Source organism: Nestor notabilis, unplaced genomic scaffold, assembly GCF_000696875.1.
Source record: "Nestor notabilis isolate BGI_N333 unplaced genomic scaffold, ASM69687v1 scaffold11195, whole genome shotgun sequence".
In the NCBI taxonomy this organism is placed as follows: Eukaryota; Metazoa; Chordata; class Aves; order Psittaciformes; family Psittacidae; genus Nestor; species Nestor notabilis.
In genome coordinates this window covers 15,891-42,983 of record NW_009928855.1, presented here as the reverse complement: position 1 = coordinate 42,983, position 27,093 = coordinate 15,891, and the positions used below count along the sequence as shown (strand labels likewise).

Below are 27,093 nucleotides of genomic sequence, written 5' to 3'. Positions count from 1 at the left end.
GGTGCGGTGTCAGGCGCGCAGGGCTTCTGGCGTGCTCCGGCACCCACCGCGCGGGCAGCGTCCGCACCCCTGCCCCCGTGTTACCGTGTCTGTGCTGCTCACCCCTGTCCTTGTGTCGCCGGGTCTGTCCCGTCCTGTCCCGGTGTCAGCGTGTCTGCTCTGCGCTCCTGTCCCGCTGTAGTGTCCACCGGTTCTGCGAGACAAGGCAGAACTCAACTGCACCGCGTTGTAAATGATCAGGTGTTGGTCCGCGCTGTTCTGTGAAGAAATGTGTAGTAATTGAGTGTAGCTATAGAGGAAATGCCTTGCTTCCAGGGCTGGGAGTATCTGTTCAATAAAAACACAGGGTGTTACTACTTCTCCTTTGCTGCACGGTGTGTTTCACACAAACCCATGGAAAGTAGGTCAGTGAAGAGACACGGGTTTTGTCCTTGTGAGTAAGAACCGGACGCAGGGTTTACCGTCCTCACAGCTCCTGGTCTGTGTGACAGCCGTGTCTCTGAGCTCAGTACCTTGAAGACTTTCAGGATGTGCACGATGATTTCCAGGGAAACTCGAGAAGTACTGGTGTGACTTGCAGCAAGGCAGGGAACACAGTAGGAGGAGGGCTGTGCTTTCACAGGTGGTTGTAGAGGTGTAGTTTTAAACAACATCAAGGAAGATGGTCTTGTAAAGATCATGCACTTAGATCAAGGTGAACCTTTCATCTGAAAGTGCTAAGACATCTGTGGGAAGAGTCCCGAGAAATCCTTTCTTAAAGCACCCTATAATATGTATGTGTCTCGTTCAGTTCTTTGATGTGTTAGAGACTGAAAGAGACAATTGGCATGACCAGGGCAGTGGAATTGCTGGACTCTTGTAAAAAACTTGGGGTAGCTCTCTGCTTGTCTTCTTGTTTGTCACCCGCAAGATGTGGGGGACATCCTGGTCTATGTGGAGCATGAACATGTAGCGTAAGGTCTGTCAGGGTGAGGGTTTTTTCCCAGCAATGTTTTAGTTTGTCTGTTTCCTTCCTGCGAAGCAACACAGTTCTCCACGGTGTAGCATTGACTCTGGTAATTTGCAGATTGAGGACCAAGCTGAGAAATAACTGTGTGCCCCGGGCAAAGCTATGGGATTTCTGCCGCTCTGTGATGGCCGAGGTTTATAACATGAGGGCGGTTGTGGAGCTCTCTGCTGTATAATTGAATTCGTCAGTAACAAAGGCACTAAGAACCAAGTGCTGTGCAGGCAGTCAGCTGACGTTCTGTGTAGGAGCTTTGAGCAGTAATGCCAGATACAATTAACAGTGTGTAGGATGATTATGTAGCTGTTGGTCTCTCTTGAATCTACTGCTTACTGCATTTAGAAGGAATTCAGTCTTCTGACGTTGTGTTATGAAACTGCTAGGGAAAACAAAACCCTAGTTACTGCTAAGAAAACTTTGCTATCTTTTTTTTCCCCCTGAATTTAACGTAGGTTTTGCCATGGTCTTTTGTTTTGCAAATATCTTGTACATCCTCCTAATTAATAATATGCAACATAGAAGGTTAGTGATTCTGTAGCCTTTGAGAAACGTCTTTTTTCAATGTCACTTTGTTGTAGCCAGTATGAATATTCAATTTACTATTTGTGAGACCGTGCTGATTTTCTGGAAGGTGTTCATACTTCAGAGAACAGATACTTATTTATTTACTTATTTTTGTTTACTCAATCAGCCTAGCTATGTTACAGAATTGTACAGAGTACGCGTGGAAATGCTATATGGAGGTGGTGATTTCAGCATTTTCTCTTTAATGCAAAACACTGGCTTGTTGTAACCCTTTAGGATTTTTTTCAGTGCTCTTGAGCACAAGCACAAATGTAAGTAAAATGTGGTGCTTAAGAGTTGAATCTTAATCTGATTTCTCAAGTGAAGATTAAAGGGAAGAGCCAGATTTTCTGTTTGCCCCCATGTTAACTGTCTCAAGCTCTCCAATCTTCTGTTGGAAGAATGTAAAGAAAAATAAGCAGTACTGTGTTTGTGGCCCAGCAAACAGTTGGGTCATTCCTTCCACTGTACGGAGTGTGTGCCAGTGGGACAGGATGCACTGCCTCAGCCATACAGGCACTGCATGTACTTGTGTGGACATAAGTCTCTGTTGAACGTGCGGGTTGTGTTCTGAGGCTGCTGAGGAAAATCAGTCGGGAGCTGTTCCTTGCTCTGGATTACTTGTTCCTTGGAGCGGATAATGCATTTTTGCCCTTATCCATTAATAACCAGACCAGGGTGTTCTGGAGGTCGCTATCATCATGTTGTGCATTGTCCTCAGGAGAGGCCATTCAGTGGTTTCCATCAGTGCTTGCTTGCCTTATTGTCAGTTTGTGCTTTGCTGCTTCATTATTTTATAGGTAAGGAACTGTCTTGCTCCTAGTTGCACAAGGTAGTTGGAATAAGGACAGAATTATCTGCCTAAAACTGTGAGGAGCCATGAAGGGAAGATTAGACGCAGGTTTTCTTAAGATGTACTAAACACTCTGCAGAACCAGACACCAGGTATTTGAGGGCTATCTAAAAGCGTATAATCAGCTTTGTAAGAGGACATATTTGGTGCACACATTTGTTGCACTAGCATATACCAAGTACACTATTTAGAATCATGTAATGAGTGAGATAAATCTGTTTGTTTGTTAGTAGATTTTTATTTGAATGGCATGATGACCTTGAGCACTTGTCAGATTTCAGATAAGTATGTGTGGCTGTTCATGAATAGGAATTGTCCTTATATCTTACTACACATGCATATCAAATGGTGAGTTTTGTCTTCTTTCAGAATACTTCATTAATGTATGCATGGTCCTAGAGCACAAGAACAATTATCTTCCATTCCCTGATGTTCTTCTGAGGGAAGGCTGTCTTCCTAAGGCTTTAATCTGATTAGTAGTTTCTGTAAAATGTGGGTGCTGTACAGCTTTAGTACTTTACTTTTGTCTGACAAAGAGACTGGACATAATAAAGGTACAGAGGCTATAGTGATCTTGAGACACTAGCTTGGTTTAATATATATTTACAATTGCAGTGCGTGTGCAGTTCTGATTTTCCTTTCCTCTGTCAGGAGAATGTTTTAAACTAAAAGTCCTGTGAATTATGGTAATAAAGCAACTGGCCTAGAAGCTGGGCAGGATGTAGCTGTGGTGCTTTGTACCGTTCAGAGCTGTTTCCTGGGGAAAAAAAAAAAAAAGAAGCTCTAGACAGTAGCAGACATCTTTTCTGGGGAACAGAAACGTTCCCTTTCGTGTTCTTCTTTGGGCCTGCGGTTTTCAATGTGCTGACTGCGCCTGCACTGGCTCCTTTTCCTGTCGTTGCTGCGCACCCCTCCTCTTCCATTGCTAGCAGCCCATGTTGGTTTGGAGAAGTCTTCTCGCTGTGTCTGAGAGGAAGGACAGATACTGTGAGAATCTGAATTCAGTCACTGTTCTGAACCAAACCAGGGCAAAGCTGCTTTCCGTGGTAAGGTCATATGCTAGTCCCAGTGATTAACATGGATCCTGGGTAGTGCTTTGTCTATAAAGTGCACGTACTGTTGCTAATAGCAGTAAAAGAACAGTAGGACAGTGAAACAACTGAGTGGGAGAGGGGGGGAATGTGTAAACAAGCCAAGGGCTGTATGAAAAGGCACAGTCTCTACTCAGAGAATGGGTGAATACAGTGAGGTTTAACACTGGTGTGAATTAAAAACTAATTAAAATTAAAAAATTAAAAACAATTCAAGGAATAATTCAAAATAATTCAAGTAAAAGAACAGTAGGACAGTGAAACAACTGAGTGGGAGAGGGGGGGAATGTGAAAACAAGCCAAGGGCTGTATGAAAAGGCACAGTCTCTACTCAGAGAATGGGTGAATACAGTGAGGTTTAACACTGGTGTGAATTAAAAACTAATTAAAATTAAAAAATTAAAAACTTAATTCAAGGAATAATTCAAAACAATTCAAGTGTGGAACTCGGAACATTTCTTATTTAAACAACAAAGCTGCAATCATAAGACAAATACAATTCTTCTCTCAAAACCACCATAGATTCCAGAGGGATAACTGCATTTGGGTTTTGGTATTCTGGAATAATAACTACCAATAAGTTTTGTCTTCTTGTTTCTAAATGTCATTTTTGAAGTATCAAGGGTGTTTGGTTGCTCGGTTCTGGGGGATTTGTGGATGGTGGTGGTGGTTGTTTTCATTAAATGGGAAACTCCAGCCCACTAAAAAGATTTCCACGTTTCGTCTGGCATCCAGAAGTGTTGGTTGCTTTTGAAGTCTGTTTTCATTTGTTTTCAAGAACAAGTTATCATAAGAAAAAAAATCCTTTGGTGTTTCAGTTGATACCAGTATTTGTTTTGAAACACCTTTAATTATTCCAGGCTATTGCTAATATTATAGGTTTCTTCTTTTTTGCTAAAAAAACCCCCAAAAGCTGTGTTTTGAAATGAGCATTAGAACTGCCTAGAGCCCAAGGAGAAATTTCAAGTCTAGTAAGGATTTTCTTTGACAGATGCTACAAGGCTCTCTTGCATGACTAATTGTTTATTTGCCTTGCACGGTTAATTTTCATCGTTGGTATAAATATATATCATAAATATATACATACACTCATATAAATGTGAGGAGTATTTCCTTACTGTTATATATTATTTTTAATAAAGCCTTCCTGTAGGTAAATACTGCTGAGTAAGTAAGCTGTAATTGGAATGTTTCAGGTGTCGGAAGTGCCTTCAGAGATGAAGGTTCTGCTGTAGTATTCACCCGAATCAGAAATTCTACTCTGTAGATTGTATTTATAAAAGTAACTTTGTTTTAAAGAACTGTATTTTCAGGTTTGTGTGTTCTATCCTTTCCCAACTCCTTCATCAACATATGCTTTTGTAGCAACAGCAGGAAGGAGCCTTTTGAAAACCGGCTGTGCCTGTAGTTTCTTACAGGTAGTAACTACAATTTAAAACTCCTTTGAGTTTCACAACTATTTGAGCTATAGACAAAATTTTCATGGTTACTGGTTTAAAATTTCTCTGGTACAGCTTTATGTATTTAATTGATATGGAAATCCTTCAACTGACAAAACACTCAAAATTATGGGTAGTTGGAGCCTGAGGAAAGGTGGGGAGAAGGGATGAAGATGGACAACAAAGCTCTTAACAGCCTGTAGAAGAAACTGACTTTCTTCAAAGTAGGTATTTTTGCTTTCATCAAATGTCAAGAGCTCTGCAGTGTTCCATGGTCACCTGAACCATCAACATGAGTATGTCTATATTTGGTGAAATACCCTTCTATCATTGCAAATCGTTTTGTGTGTTGACCTGATAAAGTCCTTTGGTCCATCAGCTTACACAATATGAGGTTTGCTATTGAACTTAAAGGTCAGCAGCTTATCTGTATAGATTGGTTTCCTCTTTGTGGTGTTGATTTTTGCAAGCCATTTGGAAACACTTGAGGGAAGCAGTCAGTAGGTATTATTTTGGGATTGGATGGTCTCACAAAAGAGGAGGAGAAGTGATAGCTCTGAAAGCTGTCCAGCTGTGTACCAGACACTTCGGATCTTCCAGATCTGACGTGAGTTTTTTAGCTTCTTGTGAAAGCCTGGTTGGTGGAGAGTCTATCCTCTTAAAACCCCGTTTTGTCACCTGCAGTGAAGTTGCAGCATTGAGAGTAGATTAAAGGTAATTTGCCATAATTTCTTCAGCTCCACTTCTGAATATGTGAGGTAAGAAAAGAAAAGGCACCTCTGGCGTGAGTCTCAGTGTGCTTCAGCTGGTTGATGGGATGTGAGAGAGCTGTACTCTGCTTTGGTTGTTGCAAAGTTGGGGGAACTTGATCAGAATTTGGGATTGTGTCATCAGCATACATTTAACTGATAAATAGAATTATAGAGTGGTTAGGGTTGGAAAGGACTTTAAGATCATCTAGCTCCAACCCCCCCTCACCCTACACCGTGTCGCCCAAGGCTTTGTCCAACCTGGCCTTGAACACTGCCAGGGATGGAGCATTCACCACTTCTCTGGGCAGCCTGTTCCAGCGCCTCAGCACGCTCACAGTAAAGAACTTCTTCCTTATAAAGATATATCTAACCTGAACTTCCCCTGCCTTACTGCTGTTACTGACTGCGTCTCCCTGTGCTTGCTGCCTTGTCAGTTCTTTTTTTTTTAAGGCCTTAGTCCATTGGAAGTGCCTGAAAAACTGGCACATGAAGGAATACATTTAGCTTCACAGTTGGCTTTAGTACATTGGGGTTTTTTTGGAAACCTTTGTTTCTTTTGTAAGAGTTTGAGATTTTGCTGATGAGCATCAGAACGAGTTGCACAGAACATGAGAACCACTTGCCAGTACTGAATGCTGGATACAGCGCTCTTCTTCAGGAATGCAAGGAGAAGCAGAGGAGGTGCCAGGAAGTGAAGTTAAACCCATCAGTAAGTGGCCTCATGTTCTGTCACTGCACTGTCACCTTCTGAAGGACCATGCTTCATCATTGTGGGAAGCAAATTTTTGTTTTTGAGTGGGAATTTGTGTCCTTATGTTCTAAGATCCCTCTGTGTCCCATGGCACAGGGAGAATGCCCAGGAATTACAGCTTTTCCAGTAGATGTAAAGCACTTGGGAGTGATTCAGCTGCCCAGGCATAGGCTTGTAGTGCCACTCAAGATGTCCTGCAGCATCCACACAAGCCACACAGAGCAGCCAAGTGTGATGTGAAACCCACCAGAGATCTGTGCCCTTCTGGAATGTCAGCTGGGGCAGATAGGATACCCAGGACCTAAAGCCAGTGTCTGCGCTGGTTTTAGGTGACTGTGCTGGGGCAAGTGAACCCTGTCCTTTGTGTCAGGGTAAACAGATACGTGCTGTATGGAACACCTGAGTGTAAGGGATAAAGTGCTCACTAAATGATGTGGGGCATTGGCTTGAGGTATGGATTAGAAGGATCAACTAACTTGATGCATCTGTAGTGCTTGTGGCTTCATTTTCATGCTTGACAGCAGTTGTTGTAGGCTGCACCAGTTCATCTGGAAGGTAGTGATCCAGACCCTTATGTTCCAAGTGATTGATGCAGAGTGTGTTTGTAAATCACTGAAGAGAGATGGGCGGTCACTGTCTTGGTGGGTGCAGGATGTGGGACCAACTCAGAAGATGTGAGGAGTTCATCTGCTTGTTCTTGTTTTGCTTGGTCACAGTCTGCAGTCGTGTCATTACAAACAGCTTCTGCTTTAAACTTTAACCAAAGTCAAAGCTTAAAAGCAGTTTTATAAAAGATACTATGTTCTCTGGTTTGACTGCTGTCAATCTCCTGTGACATACCGCAAGTTGGTACTTACAGCCCTAGTAGTGTTAGATGTGTAGAATGCCAGTACTGATGCAATACTGAGATTTGCCCTGGTGGCCAGCTTTAGTCCCCTGTTACTTGCAGGGATCTGGGATTTTTTCCCTGCTCTGGTTACTTGGGGACCTGCTTTAGGATCAGCTAACGTCAGATTGGCACAAATAGAATAGAGATCTGTTACTACAGCTGTGTAGGGGATAGGATATTTCTTTCTGTTATTGACTGTGACTTGCCAACTGTTAGATATTAAATGTCACACTGATCTATCAATTTTAAGACCAACTAAGGTAAAGTCTTGAGCTGCAGAAACAAGAAATGTGTTTAATTTTCTTTAAAAGTAAAATATTATTTTCTTTAGATATGAACAGTTTTAGATTCTTCTTTTTCTCTGGGTACATCTGTAGATAGCCTTGTTGTTCTATGGCAAATCGCATTAAACAGGTTGTTATGCATTGGGGTACTAGGATGTTCTTTGAGTATCAAGTCTGATTGTAAATGCTTGTCCTTTGATCTCTCTGAATACTTTAAAAACCAGATACTACATGTTTGTAAATCTGGCCCCCACAGTAGTGCTCCAAGGCACAAAGATGTCGTGTATCTTGTGGTTATTTTGGTTCAAGTTGCATAGTTTATTCCTTAAGAATTTCAGTATTTAGACCTCTGGGATGGTTTGGGGTTTGGTTTGTGTTTCTAACTGATTAGGTGTGTCTGGATTTAATCTGTGAATAACTTCGGTAAACCCCAAGTTTTGGAAGTGTGGCAAACGCCAGGGTCTGATGTGTCCCACAGGTGGTTATGGGGAGTGTTTTACTAAGAACATGCGTTTGGCTCCACTGAAGGGCTCTGTAGCAACGCACAGCAGTTCACTGGCACCAGTCCGCTTGCTGCACAGCACCCCGGAACGCTGCACTGCGGTACAGATTTCTTTCCCCTCTTAGAGGAGAAAACTTCTAATGCTTGGAAATGGAATTGTGTGCTTCTGAATAGAAGAACAATCTTTTCTTGAATATTTTTTCCCCTCTTTTCTGCTTTGAAATTGTTCATCTGGAAAAGAACTTGTACCAGAGCAGGAACATTTGCAGCCCTTCAGGTCTCTTGAGCAGCTTATGGCAATAGGAGATTCCAAGCTCTTTTCTGTGGGCTGTGCTTACCTCCAAAGCTCTTCTGACCTGCTGTGATTTAAAAAGGCAATATTGAGTGCAAGAACAGTCCTGCGAGACTTAACTGAGGTTGTGTCTTTCATTAATTGTGGTTTTCATTCAAGATGTTCTGTACATTGCTAGCAGTTCATACCGTTTTGTATTCCTTTTTTTTTTATCCCTGGGGACTTTGTTCTGCAGTGCTGTTGGGATGATGCTTTCCCAGCTGTCAGGTGTATTTGCATATGTAAATGGGATACTCTGTATGTGTATAGCCTTTAAAATGACCTAGGATGAAAATTACCTCGCCATTCTAGAATGAAGCAGTGTTTGCATCCTTCAGATAGGTTTGGTGTGAAATATCCATCATATTTAGGCTTTTGTGACTCCTGTCGGCTGCATGAAACCAACTGCAGTCATGGCCGGATACTGACAGTGCAGCATCATCGCACCCGGTGTGGTGCTGTGAGGAGTTCCAGTTATGTCGTGGCTAAAGCCTAGGGAAATAAAAGTGTAAAGGCCCAAAAGGGTGGGGAAAACCTCTGGTTTCTGGAAAGGACAGTACAAAATTTTCCTGCTCACATGTGATAAAAAAAATCAACAAACCCATCAAAAAACAAGTACTCAACAAAAGAAACTCAGCTGTATTATGAGTTTAGCCTTCATAGAACCGATACAGACCCTTTTCACCCATTAACTTTACACATTTATGGTAGTGTGCTATACCTTTAATGTGTTTTAACATAATTCATGCAAAGTCTAGTTATGGACACCAGTGTATCAGTGATTAAGATCAGTTTTATGTGTCTCAAGTATTTAGGCATTTAAAAACAAAAAAGGAATTTATTTTAAAAGTAGATTTTGTGTGGACTATGAACTTGTATGAAACTATTTTATAGTGTCTGTTTTTAATCCAGTGTTAACAGTGTTTTAAATGTATGAAAAAGAATAGGGGTAATGGGTTTAAACTAAAACAGGGGAAGTTCAGGTTGGGTATGAAGAATTTCTTTAGAGTGAGGGTGGTGAGGCACTGGAATGGGTTGGTTAAAGAAGTGGTGAATGCTCCATCCCTGGCAGTGTTCAAGGCGAGGTTGGACAGAGCCTGTGGCGACATGGTGCAGGTTGAGGCGTCCCTGCCCATGGCAGGGGGTTGGAACTGGATGATCTTAAGATCCCTTCCAACCCAAACCATTCTGTGATTCTATGACTCTATTAACTAGGCGGAGTAATGTGGCAGTGTTACCAAGGCTGTTGTCCAATACATCGTCCTGTAATTTCCACAACGTGTATAATTTTCCACAACCTGGTACTGTTGCCTTTGCATTTTGCTGAGGTTCTACTTGCGCACATAGGGGTTGAGCAGTAACTTCTGCAATTCTCCATCTTCAGCATTCCTTTGTAAGGAGTAGCTTGGTAACAGTAAAAAGGATTTATCAGAGCTTTTGGTTCCCAAAGCACGCTGGTGTTTGGGGCTGCTGAGGTTTTTCTCGATGAGGAGGTTTTGCATAAATGAGCAAATGCTCACTTGCTATTTTTAAGATTGTGCTGCAAATAACTTTATTTTTCAGAGGCTTCTTGTGCAGTATTTGCCCATCAGCACTGCACCGTCGTGCGTTTGGACATGACAGACCTGCCTGTTTCCTTGCCAGAGTTTAAAAATGCAGCAACAAACCCGTTTTTATTTGAAAAGCATGATTTAACCAGCTTCCATGACGACATATTCATGTGTCAGTGTTGATCTGCCCATGCTGTTTAAAACCTATAAGGTGTTTCACAGTGCTATTTTACAGTGGCCCATGGTGTTGCAGGTGCCTCACCTAGCTGTTAACCGTGGCAATCTACATGTCTGTTTCCGTGTTGACTTCACTGCAGCTCATCTGGCGCTGGCGTGAGTGGTTTTCCCTGGCTCTACGTGGGATGCTGTGGGCTGGAGCCTTGGACTCAGCGGCTCTGCCTCAACCCGGTTCCCATGGCAACACACAGGGGGGGCTTGGTGCCTCTTCCCCGGTTCCCAGAGTTTATGCAGCCATAATAGGCGATTCTTCCCAGCCAGATTATCTTAAAAATGGCTGTTAGTAGAGGAGAAGGGGATAACGTTAGTGGAAATTGTCGGTATACTCCCAGATGTTTCTTGGGGTGGGGTGGTGTGTCTCAGGGCGTGCAGGTTTGTCAGTGCAGCACGCTGCCGTTCGCAGGTGCTGGGAAGATGTCCTAACCGCAGCAGCAGGGCTCCTGGGCATGTCAAATGCAGGATGTTGTGTCGTTTGGTGCTGCAGATGCTGTTGGACAGCACCTTGCTTTTCCCCTTTTGATGCAAGCTGCCTTCCTAAGGGAGGCTGTTATTAAATATAGCTGACATTTCAGTGGGAGCAGGCTCAGAATAAGCGCAGGGAAATAGTTACCATTGCAGGGATGATAAAGCCTTGTAATTAATACTATTTTTTTAGAAGTGGGCAGGGTGTGGAGCAGGTAACAAGCTCAAGTGCTCCTTCATTGCTGTCATGCAGCTGTGCCTCAGCCTCGCCCATTTATTTACCATAGGAACCATAGGCAGATGTGGCTTTCTGTGCTCAAGCTCATAGATAAATCCTTCTTCCTCCAAGTGGGTTGGGAAACGTTCACCTTCCAGTGTTGGGTATTTTTTTGGTGGTTTTGGTGTTGCTTTATTTTTAAGGCTAAATGTTTTGTGTTGAGACTATTTTATTTCGTCACTAGAGATGAGTTTCCTTCTCCATTAAAAATGCACACACCCGGAATTACAAGGCAGGAGGAGTGCAAACCCCAGAGCATTGTCTGCCTGCCTGGTGTCTTTAACGAAGGGCTGGGATAGTGGCAGATACGGTGTGTGGGAACGAATGTATTTGGATGGATATTTTCCACCTTCTCCGGTGGCGGTGGCCCCAGCAGATGATGTCCCCCCGCAGCCCATTGGCTGCGCAGCTCCTGGTGCGGGGAGCAGAGCAAGATGCCGGCACCATGCTCGGTGCTGGATCCAGGCTGCTCGCGGGCAGCTGCTGATGGAACGTGTGGCCAGCAGTGAGAATTGGCTGGATGTGGCCATGTGAGGTGCTGGGTCCGTCCTAGGGTGAGGGATCGAAGAGCTGTCGGAGGAATGAGGCGGCTGATCTGCAAGAGGATCTGTGATTGTGAGTTGAAAATCAGGGTGGAAGGAAGGAGACAGGGAGTGCTGGTTAGAGACATTGTGGGAGGGTGTGTGACAGAACATGCATGAGTGAGAGGAGAAAAGGGAGAAGCATTTGTCAGTGGTAGAATGGAATGATAAAACTGATTTTAAGGGCTTTTCTTTAGCGAAAATACTCAGAAATAGGCAAAAATACTCCATCTGTGCAAGGACATTTTCCCTTTGTGGGCATGAATGTGGAGGATTCATTTTTATTCTCAGTTTTACAGTGGTGAATTATGGAGGTAAAATAATATTATAACCTATATCATTTTATAAGCACTGACGATGTAGAAAATGCTGTTTATTTCTCGTTGTCATTTTGTTCCTAGGTCAGAGACAGAGGACAAAGCGATAAATATTTGTTTTTATTTACGCATTTTGTGAATTTCTGTGAAATACGAAACAAAACAGTTGATTAGGAAATAAATATGCATCCATTCAATAGCTGTATTTTTATTTACTGTATCCTTTTCTAGACAAAAGCTTCGATGATGAAGAGTCAGTGGATGGAAATAGGCCATCATCAGCTGCTTCAGCCTTCAAGGTTCCAGCACTTAAAAAGCCAGGAAATCCTTCGAATAGTGCAAGGAAGCCGGGATCAGCTGGTGGGCCTAAGGTTGGAGGTAATGTAAAGCTATTCAGATTGTGATCAGTGTTCCCAGAACCCTTGCCAGAGCAGGCACAAACCAGAGAACTTTGGAAGGTGATGTTTAATTCATGACTGCAGTATTTTTGCAGGGCTGAGATTACTGTTCTTTGGGTTTGGGACTTTATTTTTCCTGATTATTCATATGTAAAGGTGTGTGCATGTCTGTGGGAATGTACATTTAGCTTATAAGGGCCTCTCATGTTATAAATGCAGTTAACAGCTGGAGATAGCAGTTGTGTTGGTGAAATGAATACAAGGGTATCTCAGATAGAATCCACACCTCATTTACTGTATATATAGATATACTGTGAAATTCTGTCTGTGTAGATGAGATTTCTGCTGTGGGTCTGCACTGCTGCACATGGCTAGAAGGGACCAGCCGTCAGTCATACACCTCAGCAGAGGTGCATGTTACACCTGGATGTTACCATTATCCCTTAACCTGTTGCGAAATTGGTTATGAAAGATAAAAAGGGGGTGTCAAAACCCTTGGCATGGATTTTTGGGGTTTGAGGGTTTTTTTTCATGGTAGACTTAAACCAGGCTGCTGCTGCTGCTGCTTCATTATTGCAATCTTTGAACATGGAAATCTGCAGTTTTTTAGGGCGGGGGTAACCTGACAAAAGCAAGGGTTCACTGCTGAAGAAGTGACAGCTTTCTGGATGGTTCATGTACTCATTCAGAAAAATACGTGATTAAGTGGAAATATACCAGGCTTCAGGTGGCTTTTCTCTGAACAGGTGATTCCTTCAGTAAAGGGTTTTTGTAATAGAAGTGATTTTTTTCATGGTCCTATTCATGTAACATTCCCTTATGTGAACTGCAAAGCAAAGCTAAAATTTGAAAGAAGGTACTCATGCCAAATGAGGTGCCTTCAGCATTTTCATGTTACTAAGATGTACCTGATGTTCTGACGATTTATTGGTTTCCTAATGTGATCTTCAGAATTCATAATGAATTGAAAAGATTCCCATAGGGCGGGATCAGCTGCCATAGTGTAACTCCAAATTGATAGCAGTGTGAATCAGGAAGTACCACCTGAAAGACTGCCTAAAGGAGATGATCTCTTGAAATCGACTCTTAGTATTTTTTATCATTACACAAAGAAATAATAATAATAATAATATCATCTCCTTTAACCTAAAGCATGGAGGGGTTTTGCATGAAAGACCTTCTACATGTAGTAGCAGAACTGAATGCTCCGGATTCCTGTTTGTTTCAGCTTGTGCTTATTTTAATACTATTTTATTCGATGTAGATGATTTTTAATGTAAAATTGTTTTTACGTAGAGATTTTGAGTTTGCATGCTCTGCAGTAAAAACACGGAGATAGGAGAGCAGAGGGAAGGAAATAAGAACAGTATAATCATTCAACTGATTTTACGGTTAATCTCAAAATTCAGTAGTAAAGGACATTAAACCCCTCAAACTATTACATTGATTTTCCTCATTTTCCTGTGTTCCCAGTCTTCAAAAAAAATTAAAATGAAAAAATACGTGGAAAAAGGACAAAATGTGAGCAAGCCAAAACCAGAGCCCTTTGGTCACTCCTTGCTTTGTACCATCTCCTTTCAAGTCTGGAAATTCCTGAGGAGTGTTCACCTGTGATTCAGTTTCCCTTCCTTTTGTATTCTGTCAGTATGTCTCTAGTCAGAATTTTAAAAATTAAACATTTGGCCTTTATGATGTTGATGAGATTGTTTTTGAATGTCTGTGTGTGTGTGTGGTTCTGCAGGCTGCTCAGGTGCTTAACCGTGGGATTTTTTGCCTTAATACTTTGTAGGAAGAATGTTATGCTTTGTATTCCTCACCAGATGGCTAGAGAGTGGTAGTTTGTCTTCCAGCCTTCAGCTGTTCACAATTACCTCTACTTTTTTCTCTTGCTGTACACCAGGAAGAAACTTCTACAGCTCTATTAATCTGCTTGTGCAAAGATTTCTTTTATTACATGTCCTGTCTGCTTCCTAGAATTACTACTTTGGTGGTTTTTTTCTCTTCAAGTTTTCCTTGAGTTGACTCTCAGACTTTTTAGCATTTTCTGTATGTCACCACTGATCAGCAAGGCCATTACCACTGTTTTCATTTTTAGCAGCTACTATTTGTCTTCATTTTACTTCTGCTGCTCATTATTTGTATCTTTCAATAATTTTTACTTTTTTTGAGGTTACCAGTGCTTGAACCAGTTCTGTATAGTGACAGGCTTGCTGGCGCATAGGAATGTTAAATGTCTACACTGAGAGAGCATTACCCTTCTACACAGTATTTAAAAATCCTGCATCTCCTAGAACATTAAAGAACATTAGTGTAGGTGGCAGATGTATTTTATAGTCGACCAAGTCATAGTCTTTTCCAGAAGTGAGGAGTTTCCCATCTGTTACTCACATGAGCAGTGATATTAGGTCAGACAAGAGGTCTGTATAGTCCACTGTCCTGTGTGACGGTAGTCAGAAATATGGCTACTAGGGAAATATATGCGAACAGGATGAGTGTGTAGAAGCACGCTGTCATTGCAGGGCAAAATGCTGGGTTTAGGGAGCTTTATTCCACAAGAAAACCATGGTCTTTGAAGAGTCCAGCTAGGGCATCCTATTCTGCTTGAGACTTCATGGATCTTTCTGGCTACAAACAAACCTTGAGGCTTTTTGCATCCACTTTCTTCAGGGTCTGTTTTGTAGGTGCCTAAAGGACACCTGAGATTTTACTCCAGGCTCAAAATTGCCATCCTATGGAGCAAATTTATGGTTGTGGAAGTTACCTGCTCTTGCTGATTTATTAAGGCTCTGACATATCCTGCAGTCCAAAACCTTTCTGCTCACCACTGCATTCCAAGCCTGCAGTCAGCAGGCACGGGGTATGTCATTTCGTACCTTTCCCTCGTGAGCGCTGGCCACAGGTATCACTGCTCATTGTTGCTACTGCCGGCCTGAGTTTTCTCTGACTCTTGCAGATACACACATGTGCCTAGTAAGAAGCAGCAGTTCAGCCCTAGAGGAAGAAGTAGCAGCAGCTCCATTAACTGTGTTGCTTTTTCTCCCCTTTTCACAAGATCCCCAAAACCATGTCAGTGACCCGCAGCTGAAGCTGTCCTTCGCTCCACCTTCTTCTCTTCAGGCTTCTGTGCCAGGCAGAATCACCAGTGCAGGTAGAAATTGTGTTGAGCGTAGGCTGAGATTACTGCAAGGTCCATTTGTTTAAACTGCCTTTTATATTCTGGAGATCCTTCTCCTAGGATATTCATTTAGAAAAGTTCTTCCTACCAGCTGTAGAGGACAAGAAAGTACAGCTTTTTCCTGGTTCCAAAAGGGAGTGGAGGCCATCCAGTCTTGAGACAAAGAAAACTAAACCTCTTAGCTATGCTGCTTGCTTCCTTTTATGCCACTGTTTGCTGAATTATACCTCAGATGCATGTGTGCTTGGATTTTCATCACATATTCCATACAGATGTTTCTTACTGAAGAAATGGATAATTTCACCACTCACCAGATACTCTGCTCAAGCGAAAGGACCCATCCAATATGAAAAAAGAGGGTTGGGTTTTTTTCCACTGTGTTGGGCACTTTCCATTTAATGCAGCACCATGTACTTTGGTGGTGCTGGAAATGCAAAGCTATAGCCCAGGAAGGCAGGTGAAACAGGTACGTACAATGCAATAGCAATGTCCTACTTGGACTGGAATTACCCCTCCTTGTGCTGGGAATGGCTGTGCAAGATCTTTTCCCATCATCGGTATGGATGGGAGAGCTTGTAGAACTTGTGCATTAGCTGGCAGGTGTCATGAAGCCTGTCGAAGACAGCTTGCCAGAGAAGTGTCAGAGCAGGCAGGCTCCGTGGTGTAGCATAAGGTAGGAAATCCAGTGGGCTGCTTCTTACCTGACTTCACTGCTTGGTTTTCAGTCACTGACCTTCTTACTTATGATGAATGAGAAGTGATAGGTCTTCAGCTGAATGCAGCGGTGCTTTGGCATATGTCTTGTTCCACGGTCAATACGCTTCCCCAAGTTAGTCCTTTGCCAAGAAGTGCAGAGCTGATCTACTTAGTTCCGACACGCTTGCTTTCAGCTCTTCATTCGAGTGGAAATACCCCATTGCCTTCTTACTGAGCGTGTGCACCACGTGTCTTCTGCCCTCCCAGAAATGGACATTTATGGGCTCCTTCTTGGCACTATGGCAGGCAGCTTTTTGATTGCAAGGGACACCATCATTTACAGTAGACAAAGACTTGGGTACGTTAGCCAAATGAGCAGTATTCTTGCCCTGGCACTCTTCAGCATCTCTTATAGGTCTTTGGCAAGTTCTCTTGCAAATGCAAGATCCCTGTTCCAAGTCTTCTAAGGAATTGTTTGCTCGTGTACTATTCTGGAGCTTTATGTAATCTAGATGTTAGTAGGAAGCCTGTCTGTACCTCAGCAAGAAGACTGGCCTCATTTCTTTTCCCAAAATGTCAACTTAAGTCAGTAGTCTTTAAAAAGGATTAAATGTTGGAATGGGGATACCTCACTAGAGCCTTGTTGCATTTGGAAATAAAACTTGCTAAAGACAACCAATCGTGACACAAGTTTGTAATTAACTTTCTATTGTATTTTTTATGAGAACCTCTAAGGCTGGAACACTATTCATAGTGTTGTAATTTGGAAAAAGATGTACTCCCTACTTTCTGCTGCTGTTTTCAGCAGCAAGATACTACATCTTGTGTTTTTACCTACAGTTCATTGCCCTTTTTAAATCCATAGTGTACTTGCCTTAATAAATTTGTTTACTGTTTAACACTATTAACATGGCTACACTTTCTGAAACAACCTGTGTTGCTTTAGGATGAATCAGCCAGTAACAAACTAGCAAAGGGGATGTTGTTCCTTTAAATACCAGCATAACTGCTCTTCAGAAAGATTTTTTTTTTTTTTTGTCCTATCAAAAACCAATGTGTGTATGCAAAAAGCATTTTTTTTTCCCAACATAAAAATGGTGATGTTGTCTTCTTAAACTATTCCAAGGATCTGGTCAATGTGCCAGTTCAAGGTTTGATGGCAGCATTATTTGAAATAACCCTCAGTTTTGAATGGTTTTCATTCTTAAAGCTAAAAAAACTCCCTAAAATCTGATGTTTGCTGAAAAGACATTAAAAATATCTCCTTTTAGGTAGAAAACTTCAGTCCACGTAAGAGTACTTTTGTGCTTCGTCTTAGTACACGAGTCCTGTATTTGCCTCTGACTAATGTGTCACACCTCAAGGACTATAGAGCTGTCCTATCCTAGCAGTTGAACAGCCTGCACCACCCTCTTCCATGTCAGCATAGCTCATGCCTCATCTCTTCTTGTCCCTCCCTTGATCCTGTTCTTCCCTGGAGTGAGTAATTGTATGGAGAGCTCTGCTCACAGACGGCACACTCACTTGCTGGGTGGAATCTTCTGTTCGTGTGCAGCATCTCTGGCATGTAGGAGGAATGTTTTAATGAAGCGGGCGTGATACAGGTGGGATCTCCAGGGAAGTTCTTTAACCATGTCTGCCACATTTCCAGTGTAGGCAGATAAAGTAAGGAACAGAAGGTATTTGAAGGTATTTTGCTATTTTGTTCAGGTTTTGAGCTGTTTCAGCTTGAATGACTTTCTGAGCGCCTCAGGGACAAAGACTTTGATGTTGGAGGAGCAGAGGTGGACACATGAGTTCAGAATGAATGTCAGTCACTGGGGCTGACATGGCAGAGTTCATCTGTCAGTTTTCTTAAAGTGGGCTCTCTAGCAAAGGCTTTTCTACTCTGCAGGTCACTTGGTTATAACTTGAATTGCTTCTAAGCTGGCTTAGAATAACGTGAAGGCTTTGTCAGTTAAGGTTCTGCCAAAAAAATAAAAGGCTTATATGGGTTTAGTGTTGTATCTGGTGATTTAAAAATACAGTCTGTTTCTGAAACTTCAGAAAAATCCCGTGCCTTGTGTTGGAACCGCTGAACAGGCTTGCTGATCCTAACTGTCTGCCCCGTGTCTTTGTCAAAGGCAGTTCAGCTTCAGTCAACAGCATTTTAGCTTGAGCTAATATATTATGAACTGCAGTGGCTGAAAAGCCCAGTGCATGTTCCTTCTGCTGTCCCTCTTACCCCTCCTCTCTCCCCCATACACAGGTAATAACTGCCATCAGGTGGATGTGGTGAGCAATCCCATAGGGTAATCTCCCAATGGTTTCCTGTGGTTTATGTGCAAGGTTTCTCTGGTAGGCAGGTGTGTGCTTGCACAAGGGGCATACAGACGAGTTTGTAACAACAGATTGGTCTTTGAGGATTGCAGGTTATTTGATTACAGATGCAGTTGTTTGTCTCAGAAAATGGACACAAGGCAGATGGAATTCTGTTGATGGAAACTTCTGTCAGAACTAGGATCACTAAAGCTTCTCATGGTTTGGTTTTCCTCTAAGGCCTGTTGGCAGAGCTGTGGCAATTAGCAGCACGATCGGTTTCTTAACCTGTAGAGCAAAGCCAGTAAGTGACACTAAGTTACACCAGCACAATTACAGAGAGAACAGGGCCAGGAAACTTGCTCGTTGAAACGTCGTGGCCAGTTTATTTTTGTTCTCAGCTCAGCCACTCCCCATTGGGGTTCACTGTTCAGAGGTACTAGAGCTGGATTGAGGGTGGTCAGTAGGAGGGAGCGGGGGCTGCCAGTTAATCTGTTGTACAAAAAGCTGAGTAAGCACTTGAGCTTCTACCCACTTACCCTGCTCTGAGCTGAAGCTGCCAACAGTTGCTCATGTACAGCTCCCTGTTTGTTATTCTACAAAGTCAAAAGGGTACCAGTACTTTTTAAATCCAGAATGGTCTGCAGCTTCTCCTTCAGTCTTTGATAGATGAGAAGTGAAGCTTTGGAATTAATTGAGATGTAGCTGCAGGGCCGGGGTGGGGGGTTTGTTTCAGAAGAAAATGGTAATCCCCATTGTTTTACTATAGATGTGTTGCTCAATAAGATATTGTTGCTGTGTGAAGTTCAATTTCTGAGGGATAAAAGACTTTTGTGTAGCAATACCCTGTTCAAAGTTTACTAACATTTGATTTGTAATGTACGTTGTATCAGAAACCAGCTACAAATATCTTGGGGAAGTGCTTTTGAGAAAAGGGTCTGAGGACAAAGAGTGAAACAAAGTTTTAAAGTTAGCCTTACTCCCAAGTTTCTGTCCCAGGTTTGAAATACCCTTTTTTAACAAGGAAATTTTTGTCAAAAGACCCATAGAAGTAGGAAAAAAAAAGAATTGGACTAGTAAAGACATACTACCAAATACATACCGAGCATTTTAAGATCAGGACTTGTATGCTTTATAGAACAGTTAAACAAGCTTTGATTAAACATTTCCTGGTTTCGAAACAAAAATACCAGTCCCGTATGACTTTCATGACATCCTCCTTCTCCCATATGGTGTTGTCCTGGTGTTCTGTCATCCCATGATGTACAGCTTTGTGGGAGAGAGCATCAAGGTGGAGCAAGTGAAGCAGTCCAAAGTTGTGATGATATGATGGAAAGATTTCCACTGTTTCAGTTAGAGGGGAAGAACTCTGCCACAGGAGTTAATTCCTGGGTGAGAAAAAAGACTAGGTAATTCCTTTGCTTGCATACAGTACCCTCCTGGTGTTGATCTCTTCACAATGCTGAACTGAAAGCCTTATGAGTGGAAAACACTTCCTTCAAAAAAAGACTCCTGGACCCTCACAAAATGTTAGAAATCCTTAAATTTAACTTCGGAAGATGTGATCTCTCTTAGTAATCTGCAGGAAGTCTCCATCCCCAGCATCACTGAACATGAGTTAAAACAAAACCAAACCAACAACACAACAGCAAAAAAAAACCAACCAAAAAACCAAACCCAAAACACAAATCCACTCTAAAACTCAGAGCTGCTTCGGCTGGTAATTTACTTCCAAATCAAGTCTGTTTATTATGTTCAGTAGATTCTCACCAGCTTCCTGAAGTAGAACTTGGGCTTGCAGGTCTCTCTGTGATCCTGTCTAACCAGAGTGCTTGAAGGGTAACAGTAAGTAAAGGTTAGGATGAAAACTAACAGATAATGGAGATAAATGCCTTGTGTGGATTGTTCTTCCTCTTCTTCAGATGCTTTTCTCTTCTGGGTCTCAGCTGCGGGAGGCGCAGCAGGTTCAGTGGGCTGAGTCCACAGGTAGGGTAATGTGAATTGCATTCATTTAAGAAGCAGCCAGTTGATGAGGCTCTGGATTTTAGTTATCTGCTGAGCACTTAAAGATGTTAAATGCAGCAGGGTCACAGCCCTTTAGAATTGCTTACAGTGTTCTTGCCATTAGGATTGCAGTAGTTGAACTCGTCTGTACTTGGGCAAAGTATTCTGTGCTCTGTGGGTAAGGTTAAGAACATGCAGCATTCACTGTAAGGCATTAACACTCAAGACAGCTACCTCTAAGAAATTTGTAATCACGGCTTGTTCTGAGAAGGTAATACAGCAACCAAAGAGCTCATCCAAATGGGTGTGCTCTGTCAGATACGTCAGGTTTGAGGCTGTAGGAAGTACTGTCTGAAATGAGAATTCCATAAAGCTCTGCTGTTGCTTCTGTGGAGGGGGGTCAGGCCTGACAAAAGCATGAGAAGTTCTTCTGAAGGCATCTTCATGTGTGTGACTGTTACATATCTTGTTAGGGTAGTAAAAGACTTTCTCCTGAATTGGGAAACAGCAGGTTGAGTTCTGTCATTTTTTGGTTACTCTCCACAGAAGAAATGACTTTGCAAACAGAACTGGTAAACATACCTATGAAGAGAGTGGGAAGTAAAGGGAAAGGTTGGACAATATCCTTTCTCCTCGTGCAGTGTAGACTTTTGACTTGTATTCTATTTAAAGAGAAGACAGTTACTTCACACTTTATTTTGGTGTGCATACGTGATCATGCAGCTGAAGGGGAGAAAGATTAGTGAAACACAGTGGGTGTTCTTCTAGAGATAACTGAAAAGGAGTCACCTGCCAAAAACCCCACCTCATAACCTTTTACTATTACCAGGCAAGGAGGCAACAGAACAATTTTCTGGGGGTGTTACTTTTGAAGAAAAGTGGTCTGTAAAGTGAGCTAGTTGTTGAGACTGGGGAAGGTGGGAAGTGCTGTGTGCCTGGGCTGTGTCAAATGGGCTTTAAGTAGGAGTCTGTTGTTCCTCTTTCTCTCTTTAAAGTAATAAATCCTTAGGTGAAGGATCTACTTTTATTCCTCAGGGTGTGTTACTGGATGATGCTGAGGCGCTACAAAACGTAGTCAATCCTATTTTCTGTTTTTCAAAGCAATACCTTAAAGCAGACTAAAGAAAACATTGACTTGTTAGGAAAGGCAGCTTCATCTCCTTTTAATCTGTAGAGTGTACAGGAGTGCACTATGAATACTTGAAATCCAAACATCTTCTGTGTTTGTATGTTCATGGCCTGTATGTGTCAGTTTGTAATATTTGATTTCTGTAAGTTTATTCCCTTGCAGAAAGTTGGTAAGCGATGATGGGAATGCTGAGTGCTTTTTTCCCTGCTTTAACAGTGATGGTTTGTGTATTTATGTAACTGAATAATAATTCAGGACCTGTATAAACTCTTAGTTGCAGGTTTGAGGGCTTTTTGCCTCTCGTGTCACAGGATCACTTTGGTCTTAATATTTTATCAGCTTGCAAAGAAACATGTAGTATGAGCTTCATAGAGGCTTACTACGTTGTGACTAACACAGTGGGTTAGGTTTGACTGAACTATTTTGGTAAGAACAGAAACCTTTATGAATTTATTTGATTTTAAACAGTTTTTAAAAAGTTCTTTGACCATGTGAGAACTGTTTTGACCTTTAAAAATGAGGTTTTCTGGTAACCTTTTGGCTACTTAAGCTTTATTTTCTATTTACTTTACTTTTTCCATTTACTGTACTTTGCAGTACACTGTATACTGCATGTTGGAGTTTTTTGGGAGGGACATCTGAGGTTATGAGTTGAACATCCAGGCATCTGTTTGTACCACCTCGTTTAGCCTGGTACCTCTATGCCAAATGATTTCTTCTCAAGATTTCTCTCTATAAAATGATGGTCTGACCAGGGCATCTTCCCCTTTAGGAGCTGTACAAGTTTGTGTGGCAAAGGGTGTGTTCTGGGTACAACCAGGATCTTTCTCTCCTCCTTTTCTTGGCTGGTCAGATACTCATTCACCTTGTGGAAGGACTTGTTCGCTCTGCTGTCTGAATGGAGAAGAAATGGGTGGTTATTATGTCTTCTTTCCCTTCTGGCTGCCATTGGCATTTATGACAGATGGTGTTGGAGATACACATGTAGAAATGTGCTATGTAGAGCATCTCTTTACAACATCCTTGAGCTAAGGCTGTCAAAATCTGTTAGATGTTCCTATATCTTACTGCAGGCATCATGTCCAAATTTTGCTAGATACCACTTCAGTGGTTTTACACCAAGCCGCCACAAAAGCATGTGAGAGATCTTGTTGTGCATAGAGGTGTTGAGATCTAATAGGTTTGTCAGCAAATTTGTAGTAATAGTGGACCCTTATGTTCCAAACTGCCCGAGTATACAAACACAGCAGTCACAATTGCCTCCACTGTAATTAGGAGGTCGGGGACTGTGAAATGGTTTTTAGGAGTGCAGCCATCAAGAGTTTGATTTCTCAAGAATTCCTAGCTTTTTGGTTTAGCTGACCACTCTGCCTTAAATGCTTGTTCCTTATTGTTTTATTTCTCCTAGATCTAGTAAAATACATGTCTTCTCTGCCTAATGTGCCAGTTCAGCTGTGCTCTGCAGTTAGGGAGGATGTTCTGCCATCACTCCTGTTGGCCTCACTCTGAAAGAGTTGAGACAAGATCCTTGTTCCTGAGTGCACATTTGCTGTCAGAGGTTGTTATTTTTCTTCCCTCTCGAGAAGGAAGTGTTCTCCTGGTCTAGTTACCTCCATGCAGTTAACCTGTCTTGGTGTATTAGCTGCCTGATTTGATTATTGAAGGTACTTAAGGATTCTGCCAGGCTTCACTTTGTACTTGGAGTTTTCAACTTCCAGCGCAGCCTAAATCTTGGGATGATATTCTTTGATTTGAAAGCAAACTTGAGCTCATTCCTTTAAAGAAAGGGCTTTCTTGGTAACCAAAAGTGAAATCCAGACACTGTTACTGAATTGTTTTCTCTTTTAGGGTTACCTTAGTTCCTACCCAAGATTGTAATGAAATTTGGCAAGCATATGCCAGTGTGAAGCCAGCAGGTTACCTGTTAGTATTCTTCCTTCATCCTTTTGCTTGGGATTTGGGACATCTTTGCTGGTAGGTGAGAATAGTTCCATCACTTATCTCACACAGAAGTAACTGGCCTACTACTTGCACAGGTGTCATGGAAGCTTTTGGAGAGAAAACATTTCTAGTAGGACAGTTTTTAGTCATGTGCCTGGAATGTTCTGGGGAGCTTCCTGCAGGTGATGCAACGCTAAAGCCCCACTGGGGAGCGCACACAGGGATGAGCGATCTGAGAAGGAGGCTGCTCATCAGTGTTCAGGTTCTTCTCCAACACAAATTGCCTTCACCATGCCCTTGCTTTCTTTGTTGAAGTTCTTGGAACTTTGAGGCTGAGAAATGCGCCTCACGCTTACTGCCTGCTCCCAAGTCTGCTGGGAAGCATGAGGCAAAGCGATCATATTAGGACTACCATGCAAGCTTTTAAAATGAAAGACAAAAACCCCAACAAACCAACCACAAACCTCCAGGGCTGACTGCTTGTTGCACACGTGTTAAGGTGAGAATTCATCCCTGCCATGGCACACAAGAAAGGTGCCATCACAGGTGAAACAGAACTTTCTTCTGTCCCCTCCTAACCAGCCATGACACTTGCTTCAGGATCTCTTCAGCACCATAACAAGGCCTTCTTGATGCAAAGAAGGGGCTGAGCGTGGAGCTCAGGGAGGAATTTTCCCCCGGGCAGATTGGCACTGGTCTCAGGGCTTTTTTGCCTTTCTCTGGGCATCGAGCAGGACCACTTGTCAGGGCTCCTTTGGTCCATTCTGGCTGCATTACAACCTGATGCTCATGCACCACGGAGGTGGCCCCTTGTGTCCTTGCAGCTGGGGGGGAAAAGGCTTTTTAGCCTCAACAGAGGCCTGCGAGTGTCCCAGGGTTTTTTTGCCTTCCTCTGCAGCAGTGAGCACAGCCCCTTCACAGGGCTCCTTTGGGCTGTTGTTGTGGGCCAGAGGCTGCTGCTCCTGCTCCACGCAAGTGGCCTCTTGTGCCCCCACCCGGGGGGAGGAAGCTCTCACAACTCCCAGGGTAGTAGGCTCCGGGAGTTGCTGCCTGTCCTCGGTCACACTGAGCACAGCCCCTTGTCAGGGGTCCTCTTTGGGCCCAGTTCTTGCTGCTGCTCTCGCACCTCCAGGGCACCGCTCATGCCCTGGCTCCCTCTGTCCCCTTGCCCAGTGCAAGCTTAGAGCAGGAGTGAGCTCTGCTCTTCCCTTGGCTTTATTTCCCTTGGGGTTCTGGCTTGTGCACAGCACCCTGTGCTTGGAAGGTGCTGATGCTTGTGAGCATCAGCTCTGGAAAAAAGCAACCAACCCAAAGTAAAGCCCCGCAACATCAAAATAATGTAAAATGACAAAAAGATAACATAATAAGAAACCAAACCAAAATAAAATGGAATCATAAAATAAAATCCTGTTTCCACTTGTAAGCTTTGTGATTTGCGTCCTTGAAAGTGTTTTTGGAGCTGAAAAAACTCCAAGGGTTATGGAACTCCAAGGGACAATGGAATTGAATGGAAAGGGATGGGATGGAACGGAACAGGATGGAGTGGAATGGAATAGAGAGTTGTGGAATGGAATGTATCAGAATGGAATAGAATAGAAATGGAACACCTATTTCCAAAAGAAGACAAATGGTCCCCATGCTTCCTGCTTTTGCTTGGCTTGGGTGACCCAGGCAGGAACTATTCTTACATCCCTTCCCTCTGCCAAATTCCAGCTTCATTTATCTTGCTTCCCATTGGAGTCAGGAGACTGTGATGCCTCCTAAGTGCCCGTGCCTTCCCTGCCTCCTGCCCGCACTCACTGCTTGAGTCCCCCTCTCCTCTCTCAGGTGACCAACAAGAAGGGTGTCATACTCAAAGAACTGCAGCTCCTACACAAAGCAGATGAACTGCGTGTCCCAGTCTGCACAGTTCAACCCCACTCTTCCTCTCTAAGCTTCCCCCCTGCTCCAGGTAAACCTGGGCTGTGTCTGCTGTCAAAGCAGCTACAGAAACACCTCCCTGTCCAGCTCCGCGCTCGGCCCCTCCCCACGTTAAAGTCATGTCCCAGTTGTGGTTTGCATCAAGAAGGCCTTGTTGTGGTGCTGAAGAGATCCAGAAGCAAGTGTCAGGGCTGGTTGGGAGGGGACAGAAGAAAGTTCTGTTTCACCTGCGATGGCACCTTTCTTGTGTGCCATGCTGCAGGGACACTTCCATTTTTCCAGGCAAGCGTTCCCATGCGCTGGCTGTCAGCATGTCCAGATGCCTTGCACGGAGCTTCCCCAGCTCTACAGGTTTCCCTCTGGGGGCAATATCCGAAATACACCAGCCCCCAGTAACTCACTGTGCGATTCAGAAGGACAGGGAACACCAAGACATGGTGGGATCCCAGTGCAGCATCCTCGGTGGAAGGCCTTTGGGGTTTGATGTCCATTAAACGTGTGATGGGATTGTAAACTGTCACTTCTGGCTTTCTCTGAGCTCCACCACACCTTAGGAAACGTGTGCTGTCCAAAAGAGAGGAGGTGGTCAAATTTGGTTCTGTTGGGAAGATTAAATCACTAAAGCCCCTTTACAGGACTTTGAAGAGCCTCACTTAATGTTTTTGTGCCCCTTACTTGAAAGCAGAAATGCGCAGAAGCTGGTCGAAGTGGTGGTAACCTCTCTTCGTGTGTCAGGGAGTGCCAGGGGTTATAAAGTTGCACTGTTTGGAAAGTGGAATTCAAGCAGGAATTACATGGGTAGAACAGCTACACCAGGGAGACTGGACACTGACCGAAGTAAGTGACCACGAAGCAGAGTATTCTCAGGCCCACAGCGCACAAAAACGCTCTCCAAAGCAGAATTTCTTAGAGCCATATGCCCTGGGGTATGAATGAAGCACAGCACTGCTTTGGAGGACTCTCGGTGTATTTAGCATTTTACAGAGTAGTGGTCCAGACAATCTTGCCTGAACACATCCTGATGATGGAGGCTCCTCTCTCTGCAGTATCACCGAGTGGTTTAGCAGAGACACCAACTGAGCAGAGCAGAGGCTCCGCACAAATCAGTCAGTAAGGTCTGGAAAAGGAGGAGAGATTATAAGCAGGAAAGGATGCTCTGTTGCTACACTTACTTGTCCTTAAGCACCTGATTCGGAGACTGTGTGTTTTCTCTGGTGCTGTGGGGGCACTTGTGTGAAGCAAGTGCTGAGCACTGTAAGCCTCCCGCACCGCTGCCTTTACAGACAAGTATTGCTTTCTTGTCCTGAGTGAATCGTGGTGAGCGCGGCCCTCTGCCATGGCTGCCGCTCCTCACTGCTCCTCTCCATGAGAACTACGCTGTTTTCATTTCCTTTTTCCTTGCTGCATGTCTGCTTGCCTTGGAGAGCTCTCTCAGCACCACAACCACCCCAGGGAATAGTACAGGCATGGGGAGGAGTGGCTGGAAAGCTGCTTGGTGGAAAAGGACCTGGTAGTGTTGCTCAACAGCCGGCTGAACAGGAGCACCTTGTGCCCAGGCAGCCAAGAAGCCCCCAGCATCCCGGCCTGGATCAGCCCCAGTGTGGCAGCAGGGCCAGGGCAGGGACTGTCCCCCTGCGCTGGGCACT

At 43.4% G+C, this 27,093-nt stretch overlaps 1 protein-coding gene across 1 annotated transcript in view; it reads left to right on the top strand.

Annotated features, from left to right (window-relative positions):
* Positions 1-11,569: 11,569 nt before the first annotated feature.
* The window catches only part of LOC104405876 (CLIP-associating protein 2-like), a gene marked incomplete at its 3' end in the record, with an annotated part of 31,406 nt that continues 15,882 nt past the window's right edge, over positions 11,570-27,093 (top strand). The window contains exons 1-2 of the mRNA XM_010014716.1: positions 11,570-11,603; positions 12,118-12,264. Coding sequence (XP_010013018.1) covers positions 11,570-11,603; positions 12,118-12,264 — 181 coding nt within the window. The remainder of the gene's footprint in view (positions 11,604-12,117; positions 12,265-27,093) is intronic.